This window comes from Lynx canadensis, chromosome B4 (genome assembly GCF_007474595.2).
Source record: "Lynx canadensis isolate LIC74 chromosome B4, mLynCan4.pri.v2, whole genome shotgun sequence".
Lineage (NCBI taxonomy): Eukaryota > Metazoa > Chordata > Mammalia > Carnivora > Felidae > Lynx > Lynx canadensis.
The window spans coordinates 127,197,798-127,216,916 of NC_044309.1; the positions used below are offsets into that span (position 1 = coordinate 127,197,798).

The 19,119-nt window shown below is 46.8% G+C and overlaps 2 protein-coding genes across 2 annotated transcripts in view; one reads left to right on the plus strand and one right to left on the minus strand.

The window, feature by feature from the left end:
• TIMP3 (TIMP metallopeptidase inhibitor 3) overlaps window positions 1–14,053 on the plus strand; it is a 59,266-nt gene extending 45,213 nt beyond the window's left edge. Inside the window, exons 2-5 of the mRNA XM_030320499.1 lie at window positions 182–264; window positions 8,103–8,214; window positions 8,922–9,043; window positions 10,123–14,053. Coding sequence (XP_030176359.1) covers window positions 182–264; window positions 8,103–8,214; window positions 8,922–9,043; window positions 10,123–10,320 — 515 coding nt within the window. The 3' untranslated portion in view covers window positions 10,321–14,053. The remainder of the gene's footprint in view (window positions 1–181; window positions 265–8,102; window positions 8,215–8,921; window positions 9,044–10,122) is intronic.
• Window positions 1–19,119, minus strand: part of SYN3 (synapsin III) — a 420,949-nt gene that overhangs the window by 286,734 nt on the left and 115,096 nt on the right. The window contains 1 exon segment of the mRNA XM_030322308.1: window positions 16,087–16,176. Coding sequence (XP_030178168.1) covers window positions 16,087–16,176 — 90 coding nt within the window.

The window sequence follows — 19,119 nt, forward strand, 5'->3', positions numbered from 1 at the left end:
CCCAGTGTCTCTCATCTGAATTCTTGCTTTTATAAACACAATCATCTATTCAACTTGGCCCAGAGGTAAGAAAGCAATTCCAGGCACCCTGGGGGTTGGATGGCCCAACCTGAGACATGGTCCCTGATGTGGTTCAAGCCTCCCTAACCTCATTCCGTCTGCGTCTTGCCTTTTTCTGCAGTGATCCGGGCCAAGGTGGTAGGGAAGAAGTTGGTGAAGGAGGGGCCCTTTGGCACGCTGGTCTACACCATCAAACAGATGAAGGTGAGTGACGGAAGCCCGTACCAGGAGAGTTCCTGGGTTGTTGTGTGTTTTTTTTTGCCAGAAGAGTCCTGGCCAGGGGAGGCAGGGTGGGTGTATGTAGCCCCTCCCCACTGCTGGAGAGGGTGTTGCTAAGGCAGAAGAAAGGGATGGGTAGGAGGTGAGGGCGGGGATGGGGGGTGGCTGCTTCACCTTAGGGCCAGCACAGGTGGAGTCCCTCAGAGGCCATTGTTAAGAGGCTCCACTCTGGAACCACACGGCAGAAAGCCTTGTTCCCTGGCAACTGTGAGACCTTGGCCAAGTCACTGCCCCTCTCTGGGCATTCGTCTTTCCATCTGTAAAATGAGGGGATGTGACTAGCTTGTCTTATGGGTTCTTCTGAGCTCTGACTTTTGAGTTTCAAAAGTTCCTACCAGTCTTATGCAGTTGCTGAGGTTACAACTTATGTTTAAGTCCTTGAATCTTTACACTGAACTTCTGCTGATCACAGGAACCTTATCCTGGTGTAGGAAACTGCCCCCGCTTTCCCTATTTTCCCAGATCGTGCCTCCAGCTGGTTAGCACTGTTTATTAAGCATCCTCCTATAACTGAACATATTCCTGAGCATATTTGCACCATGAAGCACACTAAGGAGGTCCATCTTAACAAAAAGAACATCAGATTTGAAACCTACAGAACTTGCTTCCTTGTCTCAGCTCCACTCCTGACTAGCCTGCTTCCCTTAGAACCACCCTTTCCTGGGCTTCAGTTTTGCCATCTGTTAACAGTGTGGGGTTGGGCTAGGTTCCCCTAAGAGCTCTTCCAACTCAGGCATTTCAGGATTCTAAGTGCCCTGGGACACTGGTGGTATTACATCTAAGGAGGAGCTGCTTTGGGTGCCAGAAGGGGGGTACTTATGTCTGCCTTCGCAGAGAGGGCTGGTGGCACTTACTCACCCTGAAGAGCACAGCTGGTCCACCACACCCACCTTTGTAAGCACCTCCCTATGTGCAGCACTCTGTGTCAGGAGCCTTGGAAGCCACGAGAAAGATGGGGTTCCCATGTTTAGGAAGTATAGTCAGGCTGGGAGAGAAGACACATGTGCGTGACTAAGCAGAAGTTCAAAGGTGGGTGTGCTCAGGTCCAAGGGGACTGCCAGCCCTTTTACTCACTGCCCATATTTGTGTCCTCAAAAACTAGAGCAGGACCAGACTCGCACCAGGGACTTGGTGGATGTTTATCCATCTAATGGAGAAATGAGGGTGGGACTCTACTGGCCTGAAAACTCCCCAGAGGAGACAAGCCTTTGAGCCCCAGGGTAGAACTGAATGAGAGTAGTGATAGCCTGTGGGTGGTACCCAACCATTCTGGAGGCAGACCTCCAGGCCTTGTTATTCCTGCGTCCTGAGGCCTCAGGTTTGATGTACTAAGTTTGTGGAACCTGTTGCTTTCGATTCAACTTTGGAAACATCCACAGCCTTCTGGTTATGTAATGTCCAGAGTCAGCCCTGGCTAGGTGCCCTTGGCTGCCCAAGCCTGGTCATGGGACCAGCTTATGTCTTCAGATGGCCATGGGGAGAGAAGAGTGTGGAGGGGGGGAAACCAACGAGATCAACAACAACCAAAGAAACCCCCACTGTACAGCCCCCGGCAGCCAGTGAGCAAACGCCGAAGCATGTTAGGCAAAGCAGAGGTTCAGGAAACACCCCCCTCCTGCTCTGGAACAATCCATCACATTGTGGACGCTCTGTGGCCAGCAGATCTGAGGGAAAAGCTGGGAGGCAGTGGTTCCTAAGCTTGCCCAGCTTCCCCACTTCCTTCAGGGCCCGGATGCCAGGGTGATGAGAGGCCCTTCCTGTGGGCAAAATGTCCCACTTCCCCCTGGCTGGTGCCAGGCCAGCCTCTGCAGGGTGTTCAGAGGCCAAGTTACATTTGTTCACCCATCAGCTTCAGAGCACACACTCACTCCCGGGCTGGTGGCGTCACACTGTCCGTTCACTATCCTTCACCCAGGTTCATGGAACCAGGGTGCTAGACATGGGAAAGTAAAATTCCTTGTTTTACTTCTGACACAGGCTCAGAGGGGAAATGACTTGCCCAGTCATGCATTTAATTAAAGACAGATCTGGTTCCCAAGCTAAGGTGTTGGGATTCCTTCCCAATCCTGTGTGTTCTTTACATGACTCCTCAAATCTCCCTGCCATGTCGCTTTGATCATTGATCACTGTCTAATGCCTTTTCATTAACTCTGCCCCTCCTACAAGCCCAATATTAGATTACTCCTGGAAGGGTCATTGCCGTTCTATCCTGAGAGGCCACTGAATTCTGCTGGTCTCCAGGTAGCAGTTGGCTAATCAGGTGTGGGATGTAGGAACTGGAGTAGTTCATCCAATTGTCCCTCCCCGCTCCCCTTGCCTTCTCACCTCTCTCTGTGCTGAACACTATGCTTCAGGCCTGGGATAGAAAGATAACGTTTGTTATAACGAAAATAAGACTCTATTCAAATAACGTGTTTTGAGCATTTACTATGTACCCGGCATTCTGCTAAGCCTTTGCATGGATCAGTCCTCACAACAGCCCCGTGAAGCAGACACACATTATTCTCTATTTTACAGGTGAGATAACTGAGACTTAGAAAGGTCATGTAATAGTCAAGTTCATACCACTAGAAAGTGGCAGACTGGAGGGAAGCTATAGAGCCTTTGCCAACAAGGAGATTATAGAACAGCTGAGCTGCATTCATCACTCCTGCCCACCCCACCCCAGTTGTATGTAGTTCCCCCAGGGAACAAAAAGACGTTAGCTTGGCTTTGTCGTTTATCTTCCAGCAGTGTAGCTCTTGACTTGCAACATCCTGCAAAGGGTGTACTGAAAACTCTTTGTAGGAGGGAAGGAGGAGAGGCCAGGGAGGCGAGCCTGCATGAGTTTTGGCACTGGTCCCTGGGTGGCTTTGTTCTAGTGGATTAGAGAGTCTACCCCAGAGAGTCAGACGGGGTGAGCCAGGGCTCCCTTAGAGCAGGACTGAAGGAACTCTGAGAACGTGAGAATTTGAGCCATCCTGTCTAACCTCTCTCTTCTGTCTCAGAGTTCCCACCCCCTCCCCTGGAACTTCTTACACAGATGAAAGGCAGGCAGACCCTCTCTCATATGCTAATTCCAGAACCTCTGGTCCCACTTTGCAGGCCCCTCTTGAGTGTGCAGAGACCCACAGGTGTGTGTGTGTGGGGGGGGCATTTGAATGTTAAGGGGGCTTACTGCAAGCCTAAGGTTGGAGATTAGCTGGAGCAGAGGCACTGAGCTGCAGTGCAAAGGTGGAAGTTTCCAGAATTGGTCGCTCTAATCTATAGGGACCTTATCTCCATCAGGACCATGAGAAAGCGGTCTGCTTTGCCAGGAGCTGCAGGTCTGTACAGGTGGAGACATGCTCCCAGGGCTGGCGCAGCGGGGGACAACACGTGGGGAACATTATGTCCCAGCTGGTCCCGGGAGGGTCCCATGGGGAGGCCCACTGGTCATGTGCTTGGCATGTCCTGACTCTGGGCAGGACAGATTTGCTGGCAATTGGAATGCTTGCCCCTGGGGGACTTCCTTCCTTCAGTGGTCTGTCTAATCAAATGAGCACTATAGCAAGGTCTCGCCTTTGAAGCTCAGCTGGAAGCCTCTCTGACCCTCCAGCCCACAGGGAACTGTTCTCTTCTCAATGCCTGTAACTCTTTCTTGGTCTGGGTCTCTCGTCCCAGCCCTCAGCAGAGACTGCCTGCGTTGTCATGTGCTCTGCCCCCCACCCCTTGCTAGACAGCCTGTTCTGTAAGAGAAAGGCTGTACACTTGGTATCTCAGTCAAGCATCTAATGTCTCTGAAACTCAGGTTCTTGTCTGCAAAGGAGAATAAGTTGTGGGTTGAAAGGAGTTCATGATGTAAGACAGCACCCAGCACAGTTCTCATCTCTGGCAGCCAAGCCAGAATTATTTGACATAGTGATGACATTTCATGCTGTCAATGTAGAGTGAAGAGCAGGCATTCCATAAGAAATACTCAAAGCCCCCCAGATCCAGAAACTTCTTTCTTACATTACTTGTCTCTTTACCCCAAGGGAAACTAACTTCTTAGAACTTTTGTATACATACTACCAAGAGGGGAGGCCCAGAGGCTCATAGAGTCCAATGTGGTGTGTGTCTACACACAATAGAACATTATTCAGCCTTAAAAAAGGACATCTTTTCATTTTGACAACATGGATGAACCTGGAGGACATTACGCTAAGTGAAATAAGCCAGACACAGAAAGACAAATAGAGCATAATCTCACTTTTATGTGGAATCTAAAAAAGCTGAACTCACAGTTGAACCTATCACAGAAGCAGAGTAGAATGCTGGTCACTAGGGGCTGGGGGTTGGTGGAGATGAGGAAAAATGTTGGTTAAAGGGTACAGACTTTCCGTTCTGCAGGATGAATAAGTTCTGGAGATCTGATGTACAGCATGGTGACTGTAGTTAATAATACCAGATTGAGGGGCACCTGGGTGGCTCAGTCGGTTAAGTGACTGACTCTTAGTTTCAGCTCAGGTCATGATCTCATGCTTTCGTGGGTTCAAGCCCCACATCGGGCTCTGTGTTGGCAGTGTGGAGACTGCTTGGGATTTTCTCTCTCCCCCTTTCTGTCTCACCATCGCTGCCTCTGTCTCTCCCAAAGTAAATAAATGTTAAAAATAATAATAGCAATACCAGATTGAATACTAGAAATTTGCTAAGAAAACAGATCTTAAGTGTTCTCACACACACACAAAAGGTAACTATGGGAGGTGAGGGATGTGTTAATTATCCTGATTGTGGTAACCATTTCACAATGTATACATATATCAAAACAGCCTGTTGTATACCTTAAATATATGCATTTTTATTTGTTGATCATACCTCACTAAAGCTGGAGAGAGAGAGAGAGAAAGAAAGAGAGAGAGAGAGAGAGAGACAGAAAACAACCTGCCTAGTCTGAAGTTCAATCCAGCTTTAAATCTCTGCTTTAAAAGATAAGGTTGGGCAAAGAGCCATGGAAAGAAGAGAACAAACCTTTCCCTCTGCTGATAGAAATTTCAGTAGAACTAGTTTTAAGCTAACTTTTAGTGAATAATGTGCTCCAAGCACTATTCTAAGTCATTTAATTCTCAAAAACATTTATGGAGTAATACGTTACCCCATTTTACAGGTGAAGAAACTGAGACCCAAAGAGGTAAAGTAGCTTTCCAAGTGGCTAATAAGTGACAGAGACAAGAATCAGACTGGCTGTCTGTCTCCAGAACCAGAGTTTACCATTAATCCTCCAGTGCTTTGACTGGATTTGATTACCTTTAACATCTTTTCCAATTCTGAGATTCTCTGATTCTCTGATTGCAGGACACTACAAATGTATTACAGTCTTCCTAAATTTGTCAAACCAATTCTCAGTCTCTATGCATATAGACCTAATGATACTTTCAGGATCGATATTTAGGTCAAGATGGGATCATTATAAAGAAAAGATAACGAAATGAGTACCATCTGCCTTTACCATATTGTCACACTCAAAAGTGACGCTAAGTGGCAGTGCTGTGTCTGTCAGACCCAATCACTTACGATGTATTAAAGTTCTGATACTGCATGCAAGTGCTACAAGCCCTGTTAAAATCAAGATTCCTTCAAATTCCAAAGTAGTGAGAACTGAGCAGCTGAAGTCACTGGACCCTAGACAGGGACTGATCCTCACTCATAAAGCAGAAAGGAGATGAAGGGGAAATACCAACAAGGATGTACTGAGGCTCTGATGGCCTTGGGTCTGCAATATCTCAGAGCGAGGACTAAGCTGAAACATTTGCCAGGAACTCAAGGAACATCCACACCAGAGGAGAAGCTGATGGGCACAGAGGGAGTGCAGGGAATGTTCTTGGAAGGCCACACTGGATGGCATGCACACAGCAGTGCTCTTAAGCATGGTTCCTGTTAAAGCCAGAGAGGCACCATCCATCACTGAGGAAGTGGGGGGTACGATCTGACCCGCCCCTGCTCCCCCGCGGCATAATTGAAAACTGAGTGTGGACAGCACTTCTCACAGTGCTTGGCTGCGTTTCCTCGTTCAGCTGGTGAGCCTCTCGGAAGAAGAGGGCTAAAAGAGAGGCCAGGTAAATTAAAACCATCTGCACTGATGGTTGCACACAATTAGGGCAGCGTTCCCCTTAAAAGGCAGAGGCTCCCAAACTCTGTGGGTCCAACAGAACACTCTATGATGGTGGAGGTCCTCGTGGACCACCTACCCCCACCATCCAGTCCCCACTTAATAGAAGTAAGGAGAAACCCGGCCCATTAGTACAAATGGAGGCACTTAGATGAGACACCAATGAGGCGATGTCTAGCTTTTTATTAATTACCATAAGTAAATTAATAACGCATGCCAGAGCTAAAAGAGAGACGTTGTCCTGTTGTAAACCCCTGGAGACCACCAGCCATCCAGGGCCTGTGTGCTCTGAGAGCTGGGAGGATAATGGGATTGGGCAACACCTCGCTGCCCCCTTCTACCTTCACCCAGTCACACAGTTAACAGAGATTCCTTGACAGATCTGAACCCATGTAAGACTCGTGGCCATGACCTGGAATCACCAAGTGGGTCCAGCCTCGTTATGGTCATACCAGTGGCTCTGAGCACATGCACATAAAGGAGGTGCAACAGCCATAAATAGCATTTGCCTGTATCAGAGGCCCTTGGGCATGACTCTGTGAGGCCACAGGAAGAGAGACCACAGGATAATGGTTAAGAGCATGGGCTCTGGAGCAGATGTGCCCATCTGGAGTCCTGCTTCTGCCATTTGGCAACCATAAGGCCTTAGATTAGCCACTTAACCTGCCTGCGGCCCAGGATCCTCACCTATAAAATGGGCATAAATAGTTCCTGTCTCATGGGGACGTTATGGGGGTTAATATTAGAGTGGGATTTCTCAACTTTGGTACCACTGATATTTGGGGCCAGATAACTCTGCTGCAGGGGCTATCCCATGCATTACAGGATATTTAAGAGCATTCCGGGCCTCTTCCCACAGACGCCGGTAGCAGCCACACCCCCTCCCGTTTGTGACAATCAAAAATGTCTCCAGACACTGTCAGATGTCTCCTGAGGTGGGGATAAAACTGCCTCCAGTTGAGAACCGCCGTCTTAGAGGATGTTGTAGATAAAAATGGCCAAATATCAGCATTTTCATACAGTTCAACTTAACAATTATAAAGTGTTTAAAAATCTAGAAATTTTGTATACATGTTTGTAGGCTTTGCCTGGGGTAAAGGAAACCAGTGCTTTCAACAGATGCTCAGAAAGATACAAGCATGGAGAACCCTGGCCCTGAGTTCAACTTCCACCAACCAAACACAATTTCTGAGTCCTTGTCTGTAAAATGGGTACAAGAATGCCTACCTCTTTGGGTTCTTAGGAGGAGACAGTGAGGGGAATATAAATGGAATGCTTTTATACACTGAAAAATGTCATGGAGATGTCATCAGAATGCTGGCCATCTACCTTTTCGGCACGTGGGGGTCAAGGTTGGTGAGGTGGGCAAGGACCTCTTTCACAGCAAATTGCATGGATTTCTAGAAAGGTTTGGGATCTGAGAAAAGCATATGTCTGGTGCCGTGCTGTGGGTGTGTTAAAACGCGAGGTGTGACTGGCTGTATGGGAAGGTTTCTCCAGGATGGCACCACCGTGGCTCAGACAAGAGGAGGAGAAATGGCTGGGGAGGTCAGTGGCCACACGATGGTGGATTAAGGGAGTCAGATTCCCATAGAACAAATGACAGCAGGCTCTCCGAGCCCTGGTCCTGCTCTCATGACGTTCCTTCTGCCCACAGATGTACCGAGGCTTCACCAAGATGCCCCACGTGCAGTACATCCACACAGAAGCTTCTGAAAGTCTCTGTGGCCTCAAGCTAGAAGTCAACAAGTACCAGTACCTGCTGACAGGTAACAGCCAACTCTAGCATTTAGGTCAGGGTTTGGCCAAGGTCCAGCAGTCCTTCACTTCAGAAGGCTAGAGAAGGAGTGATTGACCCAGAGGTGTCCTTAGGACTTTGGCTTTTCACCCAATGAATTATAAGGACTGTCTGGTGTTGAGTGCACTTGGCTTGGCCTATGGTAGGAGCTCAAGGCTCTACACTGAGCTGGGTTTTAGTGTGGACGCCACCACTGGCCCTGTGACGGAAATGGAGTTTTGTCTAGTTTGACACATTCTCAGCTTTACTATATAAATCAAAAGGGATTGCTAGGACCTGTTCCTCTATACCCCCACAGTCAACCTATTTATTAGGTCTGTTTGTGAAAGTTACCCACCTACAGGCAGTCAGTGTAGGAAAGGAAAAAACAAGAACAAAACCAAGAAACCACTGATGGGGAACGGGAAGGGTTGATCTCCGTCCCAACTCTAGGGCTTCATGGGTTTAAGAAGCAAGTCATTTAACCTCTCTGAGCTTTGTTTTCCCCACCTGGGAAATGGGGACACAGTTTTCCCTAAAACGTATCAGGAAGGATGAAGTAAAATCACAGGATTGGAAAGTATTTAGCCCAGTACCTGGTCTAAGGTGTGTTCTCCGTAGGTGAGAATTCTTTCTCACCAGCCCTGTGGCTGGGCTCTGGACACAACAACTCTCCTCTTGTCCTCTTTCCTCCTCTAGGCCGCGTCTACGATGGTAAGATGTACACAGGACTGTGCAACTTCGTGGAGAGGTGGGACCAGCTCACCCTCTCCCAGCGCAAGGGGCTCAACTACCGGTATCACCTGGGTTGTAACTGCAAGGTAATCCCCGGAGAGGGCAGGCAGGGGAGGTGCTGGCTCACGGCCCCCAGAAACATCAGTTCCTGCTGTACTGGGCACTGGGCCCTTGTGCTGAGAAGGGTCTGCATGTCGGGCCAGAGCGGAAGGTCGGGTGTGAACAGGGGTGGTGAGGAATGTTGCCCCCTGGCTGAGTGGTGAAGAAGGTGGGGGAAGAATGCCTTTCTGCTATAATCTGTCCACCCGAGGCTGCCCACTTGGCAGCAGCTGGGGCATGAGGACTCATCAGTGTCCCTGGCCTCTCCTGTGGCTCAAGGTTGTGGCAGGTACCAGATCCTTATAGTGGCAGGTCCTGCAAGCAGTCCCAAGTGAGTTCACCAGGGCAGCTGCCTCACTGATGGGCAAGCTGGCACAGGACTACTGATACCAAATGCTGCGGAAGGTCTAACCAGGGCCAATTCCTTGACTCAAGCACAGAGGTCATGGCACACAGCCTGCCTGCTGTGGGAGGGAACTGGGCAGTTCTCTCACTGAATTCTCACAACTTTGTGTAGTGTTTATTACTACTATGCTCATTTTGCAGATAAGAAAATAGAGGCTCGGGGAGCTTAAGTAACAAGCCCTAGGTCACACAGCTCCCCAATTTCACACAGCTCATGTGATTTCTAGTCGATGGCAGCTAGATGCCCAAAGTTTATGCTTTAATCTTTCTAATTCCTCAATTTCCACAACAGCTGAGATCTCTCATCCTTGCTTGTTACCACTTGAGAAAGAAGAGTTTTCTCAAATGTGTAGTTCCACCACTTTCTGGCTGTGTAAATCAGAGCAAGTTCCTTAACCTCTCTGAGCCTCTGGTTCCTTATCTGTAAAGGGAGATAGATCTGTTATGAGAACTAAAGAGAATAGCATAGAAGCACTTAGCAGGATGTCTGCTACACAGTGGCACTCGGTAGGTGTTAGTGGGTGTTACTTACATTATTTTCACCAAGGGACTGATGTGGCTGGGCTCCACCTGCAGTGCTCTGAATCCAGACTGGAGCAAGCATCAGGACTGGGGCCACCATGGCAGAGCCCACCAACCTTTGGCTGTTATCTAATTGCAGATCAAATCCTGCTACTACCTGCCTTGCTTTGTGACCTCCAAGAACGAGTGCCTCTGGACCGATATGCTCTCCAATTTCGGCTACCCTGGCTACCAGTCCAAACACTATGCCTGCATCCGGCAGAAGGGTGGTTACTGCAGCTGGTACCGAGGATGGGCGCCCCCGGACAAAAGCATCATCAATGCCACAGACCCCTGAGCACCAGACCCTTCCCCACCCTTCCCTCCCTTCCCGCTGAGCTTCCCTCGGACACTAACTCTTCCCAGATGATGACAATGACATTAGTGCCTGTTTTCTTGCAAATTTAGCACTTCGAACACTTAAGGAAAAGTCTATGCTGTCATATGGAGTTTATTTGGAACCATCCTCCTGGCCCCACCCTGCCCCTTCTTTTTGGTTTTGACATCACCCATTTCCACGCGGGAATTTTTGGTGCCATGCCAGAAAGAATGAGGAATGCACACTCCTCTTCTTCGTGATGATATAATCTATTTTTTTAGGAAAACAGAAACCGAAAAACTACCCCATTTGGGCATTGTAACACCTACCCCTCTCTCTTCTCCCCCACCTCACCATCTCCCAGACCCGCTTCCCTCGACCCTTGTCCTCCATCCCAGTACATAAAAGACACAGACAAGGAAGTTGCTGAAAGGTCAACTGTTTCAGGATGAGTCCAGGGCAGCAAGCAGATAGACTCAAGGTACGCAGAAGACCATATACACTGAGGAGATGCTACTGCATTGTCCAACCAGACTATGTCTGTCTGTGTCTGCACGTAAGAGTGAGGGAGGGAAGGAAGAAACTGCAGGAGAGGGTCTGAGAGGGTGCAGCACACTCAATTCCCCCCAGCCCAGTGATGCTGGGGTTGACCAGATGTTTCTGAGTCCGGCAAGCAGCCAGGACAGAATAACAGAACTTTCTTAGTTGATGAAGACTTAAACATCTGCCTGAGGTCAGGAGGCAATTTGCCTTCCTTGTACAAAAGCTCAGGTGAAAGACTGAGATGAATGTCTTTCCTCTCTCTATCTCCCACAAGACTTCCTCCTGGAAAACTCTGGTAGATTTGGCCGGGAGCTTGCCTTTATGTAAATCGGAGGAATACACACATCGTACACTATCCACAGATATAGTCAAGTAGAGCTGGGTAGAGAATACTATTTCCAAAGTAGGGTTTAGCTCACCTAGGGGGATGTGTTTGTATACACATTTGCATATACCCACACGGGGACATAAGCTAATTTTTTACAGGACACAGAATTCTGTTCAATGCTGTTAAATATGCCAGTAGTATAATCTCTTCTATTTTGTTGTCGTTGCTTGTTTGAAGAAAATCATGACATTCCAAGTTGACTTTTTTTTTCATTTTAATTAAAATTTGAAATTCTGAACACCCTCGACATCCCTTTAACTGAGGTCATCTGACCTCTGTCCCTCTCCTTTTCTCCTGCTTCATGTTTGGGGCCTTCATTTAACTGCCTTACTGGCTTGGCTCAGATAAGAAATGAGAGTTAGTATGGGTCAGGGGCCTGGGCACAGGAGGGAAAGCTGCCTTGGCTAGACAGCCACTTTCCTGGATTTTGGGACAGCCTGCTCTTCTCCCAGCTCACTGGTGGGCGAACACCATCTCCTGAGGTCCTCACCTCATGGGATTAAAATCGGTGGTCACTAGGGAAGCCTGACTCTGCAATCAGCTGTAGGGTTTTTGTTGTGTTTTTGTTTTTTTTTTTTTTTTTTGAAATAAAACTATAATATAAGTTCTCTGATTAAATAAAATTATTTTCAGTTTAAGTGTTGAAAGTGAGATGCCAAGAGTAGGTGATAATGCATATTTCACAGAGTTGGGGGTGGTAGGATGGTGACATTTAACATGATCACTCTGTCTCTTCTTTCAGATTATGGCTATTTTCCTCTTAGTATTTGTATCTTCAGTTCATTCCACTTTAGGAAACAGAGCTGCCAATTGAAACAGGATTTAAAAAAAGAAGCAGACAACACATTGTGATGTCTTGCACACACACAGACACACACACACACAGACACACACACATGCAAATACCCAGGCAAGGTATTTGGCAGAACTCCTGAGTGGGAAGGCAGTGCAGGCATCCAGTTTCCATGGTACTCATTGGATTATCTTGTACCTTTCACCCTATGGTCATGCCATTTGGCAGGTGGGAAACGGGAGGCTTTGCCCTCTCAACGCAGCTGTGTAAGCAAAAGGAGCTGAGGTCAGCGGACCAGTGGTCTTTAAAGGGTAAGCCCAAGTCCTTGGTGTTCTGAGATTTTCTTGATTTCAACCTCCAAGTCTTACAAGATGGAACCTCTGACCCAACCACACAAGTGCCCTCTCACAATTGGACATCAGCATCCCCTCTATGAAGCATTGGCTATTCTTGGTCCTTCATGGGGTCACCTCCACTCACACAAGGAGGGACCTGGGGTGAGGCCTGAGCATGAATCATCTGAAGTTTCCCTGTAGAAATGTTGGTGGAACCACAGTCCCATCTGTCAGGCCCTGTCAAAGAGAATAGCAGGTCCTGGGCAAAGAAGGGTCCTTTGCAAAGCGATGTTGGCAGAGGGCGGTTTTTGAGCTTTCTATAAGCTATAGCTTTGTTTATTTCACCTGTTCACTTACTGTATAATTTAAAGTCATTTATGTAGCTGAGACACTTCCGTATTTCAATCATATCGTGAACGTTTTATTTTGCTAAATCTTGTGTCATGTGTAGGCTTTAATATGTGTACATTGTGTTTAAGAGAAAAAAAAAAATGAAACCCACATGCCGCCATTTTCCTGAATCAAATTCTAAAGTGGAATGGAGGGTAAAATACTTCTACTGTGCAGGCAGCTAGACTGGCGAACTGGAGAAATGAGAAGGAACTACCACTTGACACTAATCCCTCCTCCTCCCTATCAGCATCCCAGTGCTTTCTGGAGTAGGAAGGAGGAGGGAAAACAGCAAGTTCATCCATGTCCTTGCTCTGTATCAGCTGGCACTGGGCAGTCTGCTGGTCATTCCCATTCTTTTTCCCCCCTTATTTTTGACCACTCAATTGGGAAGCCATGATTTCTTCTAAAAACCCAGGGCCATGGGAGCTGTGATTCCAAGACCTCTTGGCCTCATCTGGCCATCTCTTCTGCCTCCCTATCCAAAAAGCATTATACCTGGGGCTCTCTCCTCTCAGACCTGTGCTCCATCTGTCTGGGTAGATAATACCAGAGACTCCCATCCTTTACCATCACCCAGCTCCAGAACTACATCATGGCAGTCATGGTACAGCCCATGAATATCATTTTTCATATGATGGTTCTTGAACAGTTAAAGAAACAAATGACTTATTGGAACAGCTCTGTCTCAGAAACACTGTGGCCCCTAGGAGACAAGTACCCTCCCCTGCCCAGCCTTTCATCTTGTGTTTGATGATCATCAATATGGATTACCCCAAGATGGCACCCAAGGGTTTGGCTCCTGGCTACCAAAAGCAAAAATATCACTACAGTAGTTTTACACAAGGAAAACACTTTAAAAATCTGATGATAGAAGCAAAACAAAGTGTGAGAATGTAGGGGAGGTGGTTATCAACAGCCTCCAAAAATTAGCATTTGGGAGACATGAGGAGGGAAAGAATTTAAGACCGGTTCGTGCTCTCGGGGGAAGGGCTTCACAGATCCTCCCATGCCCTCACCTTTCCCCTTAGCCAGTCTGCTGTCCTGAGACCCAGAAGTGATGGAGAGAAACCAACCAGAGAAAACCCTGTCTGGAAGGAATGTATTTGTTGCTAAATTTTGTAGCACTGTTTACAGTTTTCCTCCATGTTATTTATGAATTTTATATTCCGTGAATGTATATTGTCTGTAATGTTGCATAATGTTCACTTTTTATAGTGTGTCCTTTATTCTAAACAGTAAAATGGTTTTATTTCTATCACACACCTGTAGTCCCTTGCCTCCTTATATCCTGACTGCCACTGGGGGTAATATAGACAGCAGAGGGCCTTGGAAGCTGGTCCCACCTGTCCTGGCTGCAGGCAAATGAATATTCCCCTCCCTTCATTCACTTCTAGGGCTTGAGCCCACCCTGCTCCAGTCCTTTCCCAAGGTAGGAGCAGGCATTCTAGATTTGCACCCAACTGCTAATCCAGCACTGACCTTGCTCCCTGTTTCTATGGCCAGGGTTCTCCATAGCTCTACAGAATCTGGATTCCTATCGAATTAACTATTAGTAGTTCAAGTATTCCCAGACTGGAGCCCTGACTTGGCTTTCCGTTTTCATCTAAGAATCTCACACCATGAAACTGAGAGGGGAAGGTTGCAAACATCAGTACCTGATGCCAAACACCTGCCTGAAATTCCAAGTATGGCTTGGCCTAGTTGGAAATGCTAGGAACTCAAGAGGTCCCACTATAGCCGTAAGCCCCTCCTAGAGCTTACAGCTAGACCTGTCATCCTCAATGAGTTGGGTTGGCTGCAGACCCCTCACCCAACTTTCATCCCATTGTTGACAATGTTCCAGGTATAGCTTTTGCCCCTATTTCAAGCTAATCTACTTTGATCACCTATCATATATCAGGCACAGCACTCTACACACATGATTGCATTAAATTTCCACAACCCAATGAGGTTGTCCCACTATCATCCATAGTTTTTAGCTGAGGAAGCCAAGACTCAGGTTAACTCATTGCTCAAGACCTAGTATGCTGGCAGACTAGGATTTAAATTCATTCTGGTTTGATGATAATCCCTGAATTTTCTCTATAGTGTTCATACTTTGTTGGAATATGCCAGGTTCCACTTACCTTTCTTTTTTTTTAAATTTTATTAATTTATTTTGAAAGGGGGGGGGCAGAGAGAGAAGGAGAGAGAGAATCCCAAGCAGGCTCCACACTGTCAGCGCGAGCCTAACTCAGGGCTTGGACCCACAAACTGCAAGATGATGACCTGAGCCAAAGTTGAACATTTAACTGACTGAGCCACCCAGGCGTCCCTCCACTTATCCTTCTTATTCCAACCAGCATATCTTGGATTCTATTACTCTCATTGGATCAGATATAAGGGAAAGATAATCAATGGAAAAACCTCTCTGCCTGTTTAGACTGCCCCCACCTGGGGCCTGCAGTCCTACAACTCGTGTGGTAGAATTTCCAGGTCAGCAGCCTGAGCGTGGGATTCTACGAACAGGCCAGTCCCCAGCTGGGACATTCGGATACCTTTTTAACTGCACTGTTGCCCAAGATTCACATTCCTTACATGGCAAGCATGGGGACATGGCCCTGCATTCCTTTGACCAGTTTAAGAAGACCACCAAACACACAAGCAGATATATCACAGGCTATTTCCAGCTGCCCAGAACTCTTTCCACCCAACTTCTTTTGGTTGTGGGATAAAGAGCTCTCCACCTCTTCAGGAAGATGTCACCCCTCCCACCCAGCTGTCCTATGAATGGGCTCGACCATGTGCTCCAAGCTAAGCTCCAACCACTTCCCAGAGACAACCTCAGGTACATCCATAAGTCAGAAAGCAAAGGGAACACACAAGGAAAGTGCCCTTCGATGATCAATGCAAACCAAATACAACAGCTTTTATCAAAATAAAAGTTGGAACCAGGTTCTGCCCAGGGCTCAAGGGAAACAACATCCAACTTTTGAAACATCTTTTATCTTTATTATCAGCGTTTGGCTCCAAAATGCCAGCTCAAGTTGTCCCCGAATTTGCTGAAAATTCCCAATATCCCAAGGGATGCCATCCACCTTTGTCATTTGTCCTGCTACCTAAAATTTCACCTGAAGACTTTATTCTTTCCCTAAGAAAGCCAGGTATTCTCACAGGACATCACAACTCTTCCTTAGAGCCCAGGCAATCAGGGAGTGGCCCTCAGCCCACTCCTCATCCAACGGGACTGAAAACATGGACATCTGTTTTCATTCCATACCATTAAGATAATCAGAGTCAAAAAGGGCACTCACCATTGGCTTATGGTTGGGGAAAAACGTTTGCTCCACAAGTGGGAACTTCTCAGGACCCAGAGAATGGAAGATCTTAATGAGTTGAGAGAACTAGGAGAGAAGAGGAAAGAACATTGGTCAATCTTTGTTATCCAGTATGGTGGAACTTCCCACTTGATCCCAGACCTCCAGTATCAGACTATTCTTTTTTTTTTTTTTTTTTTTTTTTAAATTTTTTTTTTTTTTTCCAACGTTTATTTATTTTTGGGACACAGAGAGACAGAGCATGAACGGGGGAGGGGCAGAGAGAGAGGGAGACACAGAATCGGAAACAGGCTCCAGGCTCTGAGCCATCAGCCCAGAGCCCGACGCGGGGCTCGAACTCACGGACCGCGAGATCGTGACCTGGCTGAAGTCGGACGCTTAACCGACTGCGCCACCCAGGCGCCCCGAGTATCAGACTATTCTGAGCTGAGCGGCAGTAGCTGTTCCCTGTTTGCAGGATGAAGACCAGATTCCTTGGCTGGAATCTCATCCTCTCGATTATCTGGTTGCATAAGCCCTTCATTCCTGCCAGGCCGCTGAGTTCAGCTCGCTTACATTTGACGAGCATTTACTACCCCCTCAACATTTCACACAAGCACAACGTGCTGACACTCATGCCATGTCTCCAGCCTGCAAAGTCTTTCTTTCTAGAGAGGTAGTACTACCTAACAGTTTAGGGTGTAGACTCTGGATTCAAATTCTCCACCACTTAACTAGCCCCATAAGCCTGGAAAGTTGCTCCAGGCTTCTGAGCTTCAGTTTCCTCATTTGTAAGTGGAGAAAGCAAGAGATCCAATATTGTAAGGATTAAATATGCAACGTATTAAAAGCTGTGTCTGGTCCCTAGGGGCACTTGAATGTTAGATATTATTATTTGTCATAAATACAGCTGACCCTTGGACAACATGGGTTTGAACTGTGCAGGTCTACTTACATGCATTTTTTTTTTTTTTGGATAAATACAGTACAGTACTGTAAATGTATTTTCTCTTCCTTACGATTTTCTTAATAACACTTTCTTTTCCCTCACCTACTTTATTGTAAGAATACAACATATAATACATATAATATATGAAGTATGTGTTAATTGACCATGTATATTATTGGTAAAGCTTCCAGTCAACAGTAGGCTATCAGTAGTTAAGTTTGGGGAGGGGAGTCAAAAGTTATACAGATTTTCAGAGTTGGCATTCCAACTCCTGCATTGTTCTAGGGTCATCTCTGATTTCTCTGTTTTTACAACCACGCTCTTCTCCAGCAGCTCGAGCAGCATCCCTTCCACACCTGGCTCCTTTTGCTTTAGCACTTTCTGGTTTCACCGTAGAGGTTGCTAACATCTCCAGAGCTGGGTGGTAAGCTTCTGAAAGGCAGGACTTGAGCTTAAATTTTTCTCCATCAGCCCACACCACCCAGCACCCTTGGGAGCTCATTTTGTTCTTGGCACTGTGCTTTGATATTGGGATAACAAGCTAAGCATGGAAGACCAGGCCTTGAGGGGAGACAATGTGGGCAGATGGCTGAGATAACAATGCCTTGCTGGAGGAAAGCAAGGGGATTGAGAAGCCTAGAAGAGGAACAGAGAAGGGGTCAGGATGACTCCCTGGAGCAGATGACACAGAGAAGATGGAAGGGCACTTCAGGTACGCACTGGAGACCCTCAGTGGCTGTCATAGCTGTGGCCCTGGATCCAGGGGACAGTGAGAGAGGAGGACGAAGGGTGATCCATGACAGATCCCTGGGAGCCTTGGAATTTATCCAGAAAGCAAAAGGGAACTCCTGGTGGACATAAGTGGGAAGGGCATGGAAAATTCTGATCAGGATTAAGAATGCTACAATTTGTGGCCTATGGTGGGTGTCCAATGGCTAGAAGGCATGCCAAGTCTTGTACCAGACTTGACTTGGGAGTAAGTCAACACTAATGGCTCAGAGAGAATGGGTAACTTAAGAACCTTCTACAACTAGACTTGGTCTGCAAACTCCTGGGGTATAGTCTGCAGGTGTGATGCAACGTGGAGTCCAGTTAGAGGGTTTGAGGGATCTCAGAAATATGGGAAATGATGGATGATCTCTCAGTTTACAGATAAGGATGCTGAAGTCTAGAGAGAATATGTAACTCTATGATCAAGCACACGAATTTTGGAGATGTCCAGCTCCAGTTTCCTTATCTGTACAATAGAGACATTAGCAAAATCTACTCATCAGGGTGGTTCTAAAGATCAAATATAATATGTATGTTAAGAGTTCAGCATAGCACACAGTGCTACTGAATGGTAGCTGCTACCATCACAATGTCTATGTGGAAAAACAAGGTAGGGGGTGTGGGCTAATGCTATCTAGGTCCCTTTCCAGAATCTGGGATGCCATAGGCCAAAAATCTCAGGGTAGAATAAAGAGACCAGAGCCATGATAGCAGTGGTTAAAAACTATCTACATCTAACAAATTAATGTATATATCCATTCAATAAATATTGAGCGCCAACTCTGCAGAGACCTTGATGGCATTCACTATTTACTGAATGAATATAATAATTGTCACCATGTATTGAGTGTGTACTTTGTGGCAGCCACTTGTATTAACTCACAACCTTACCAGGATGACCCTATTATTATCATCATTTTACAAATATGGAAAATAAACTCAGAGAGATTAAACAAGTTGTTCAAGATGATACAGCTCATAAATTGAGGCTCCTGGAACTAAGGCAATCCAGCTCCAGAGCCCATGTTCTCGACCACTGCCCTCCCACCAGGAGGCCAAGCAGAGGGAAATAAAGCAAGAGACAAGATGGCTTAGAGCTTCACAGAGCACACTACAGTACGTACCCCCAGCCTCCACATTTCCTATCTCTCTACCCTGCTTTATTTTCCCTTTTGAAAATTTTTCAAATTTTCAAAATTTCAAAAATTTTCCCTTATGAACCACTTCTATGACATATTACATATTGGGCATATTTATTAATAGACTGCATGTGCCCCTGGTCACTAGAATATAAGATCCATGGGGCAGGG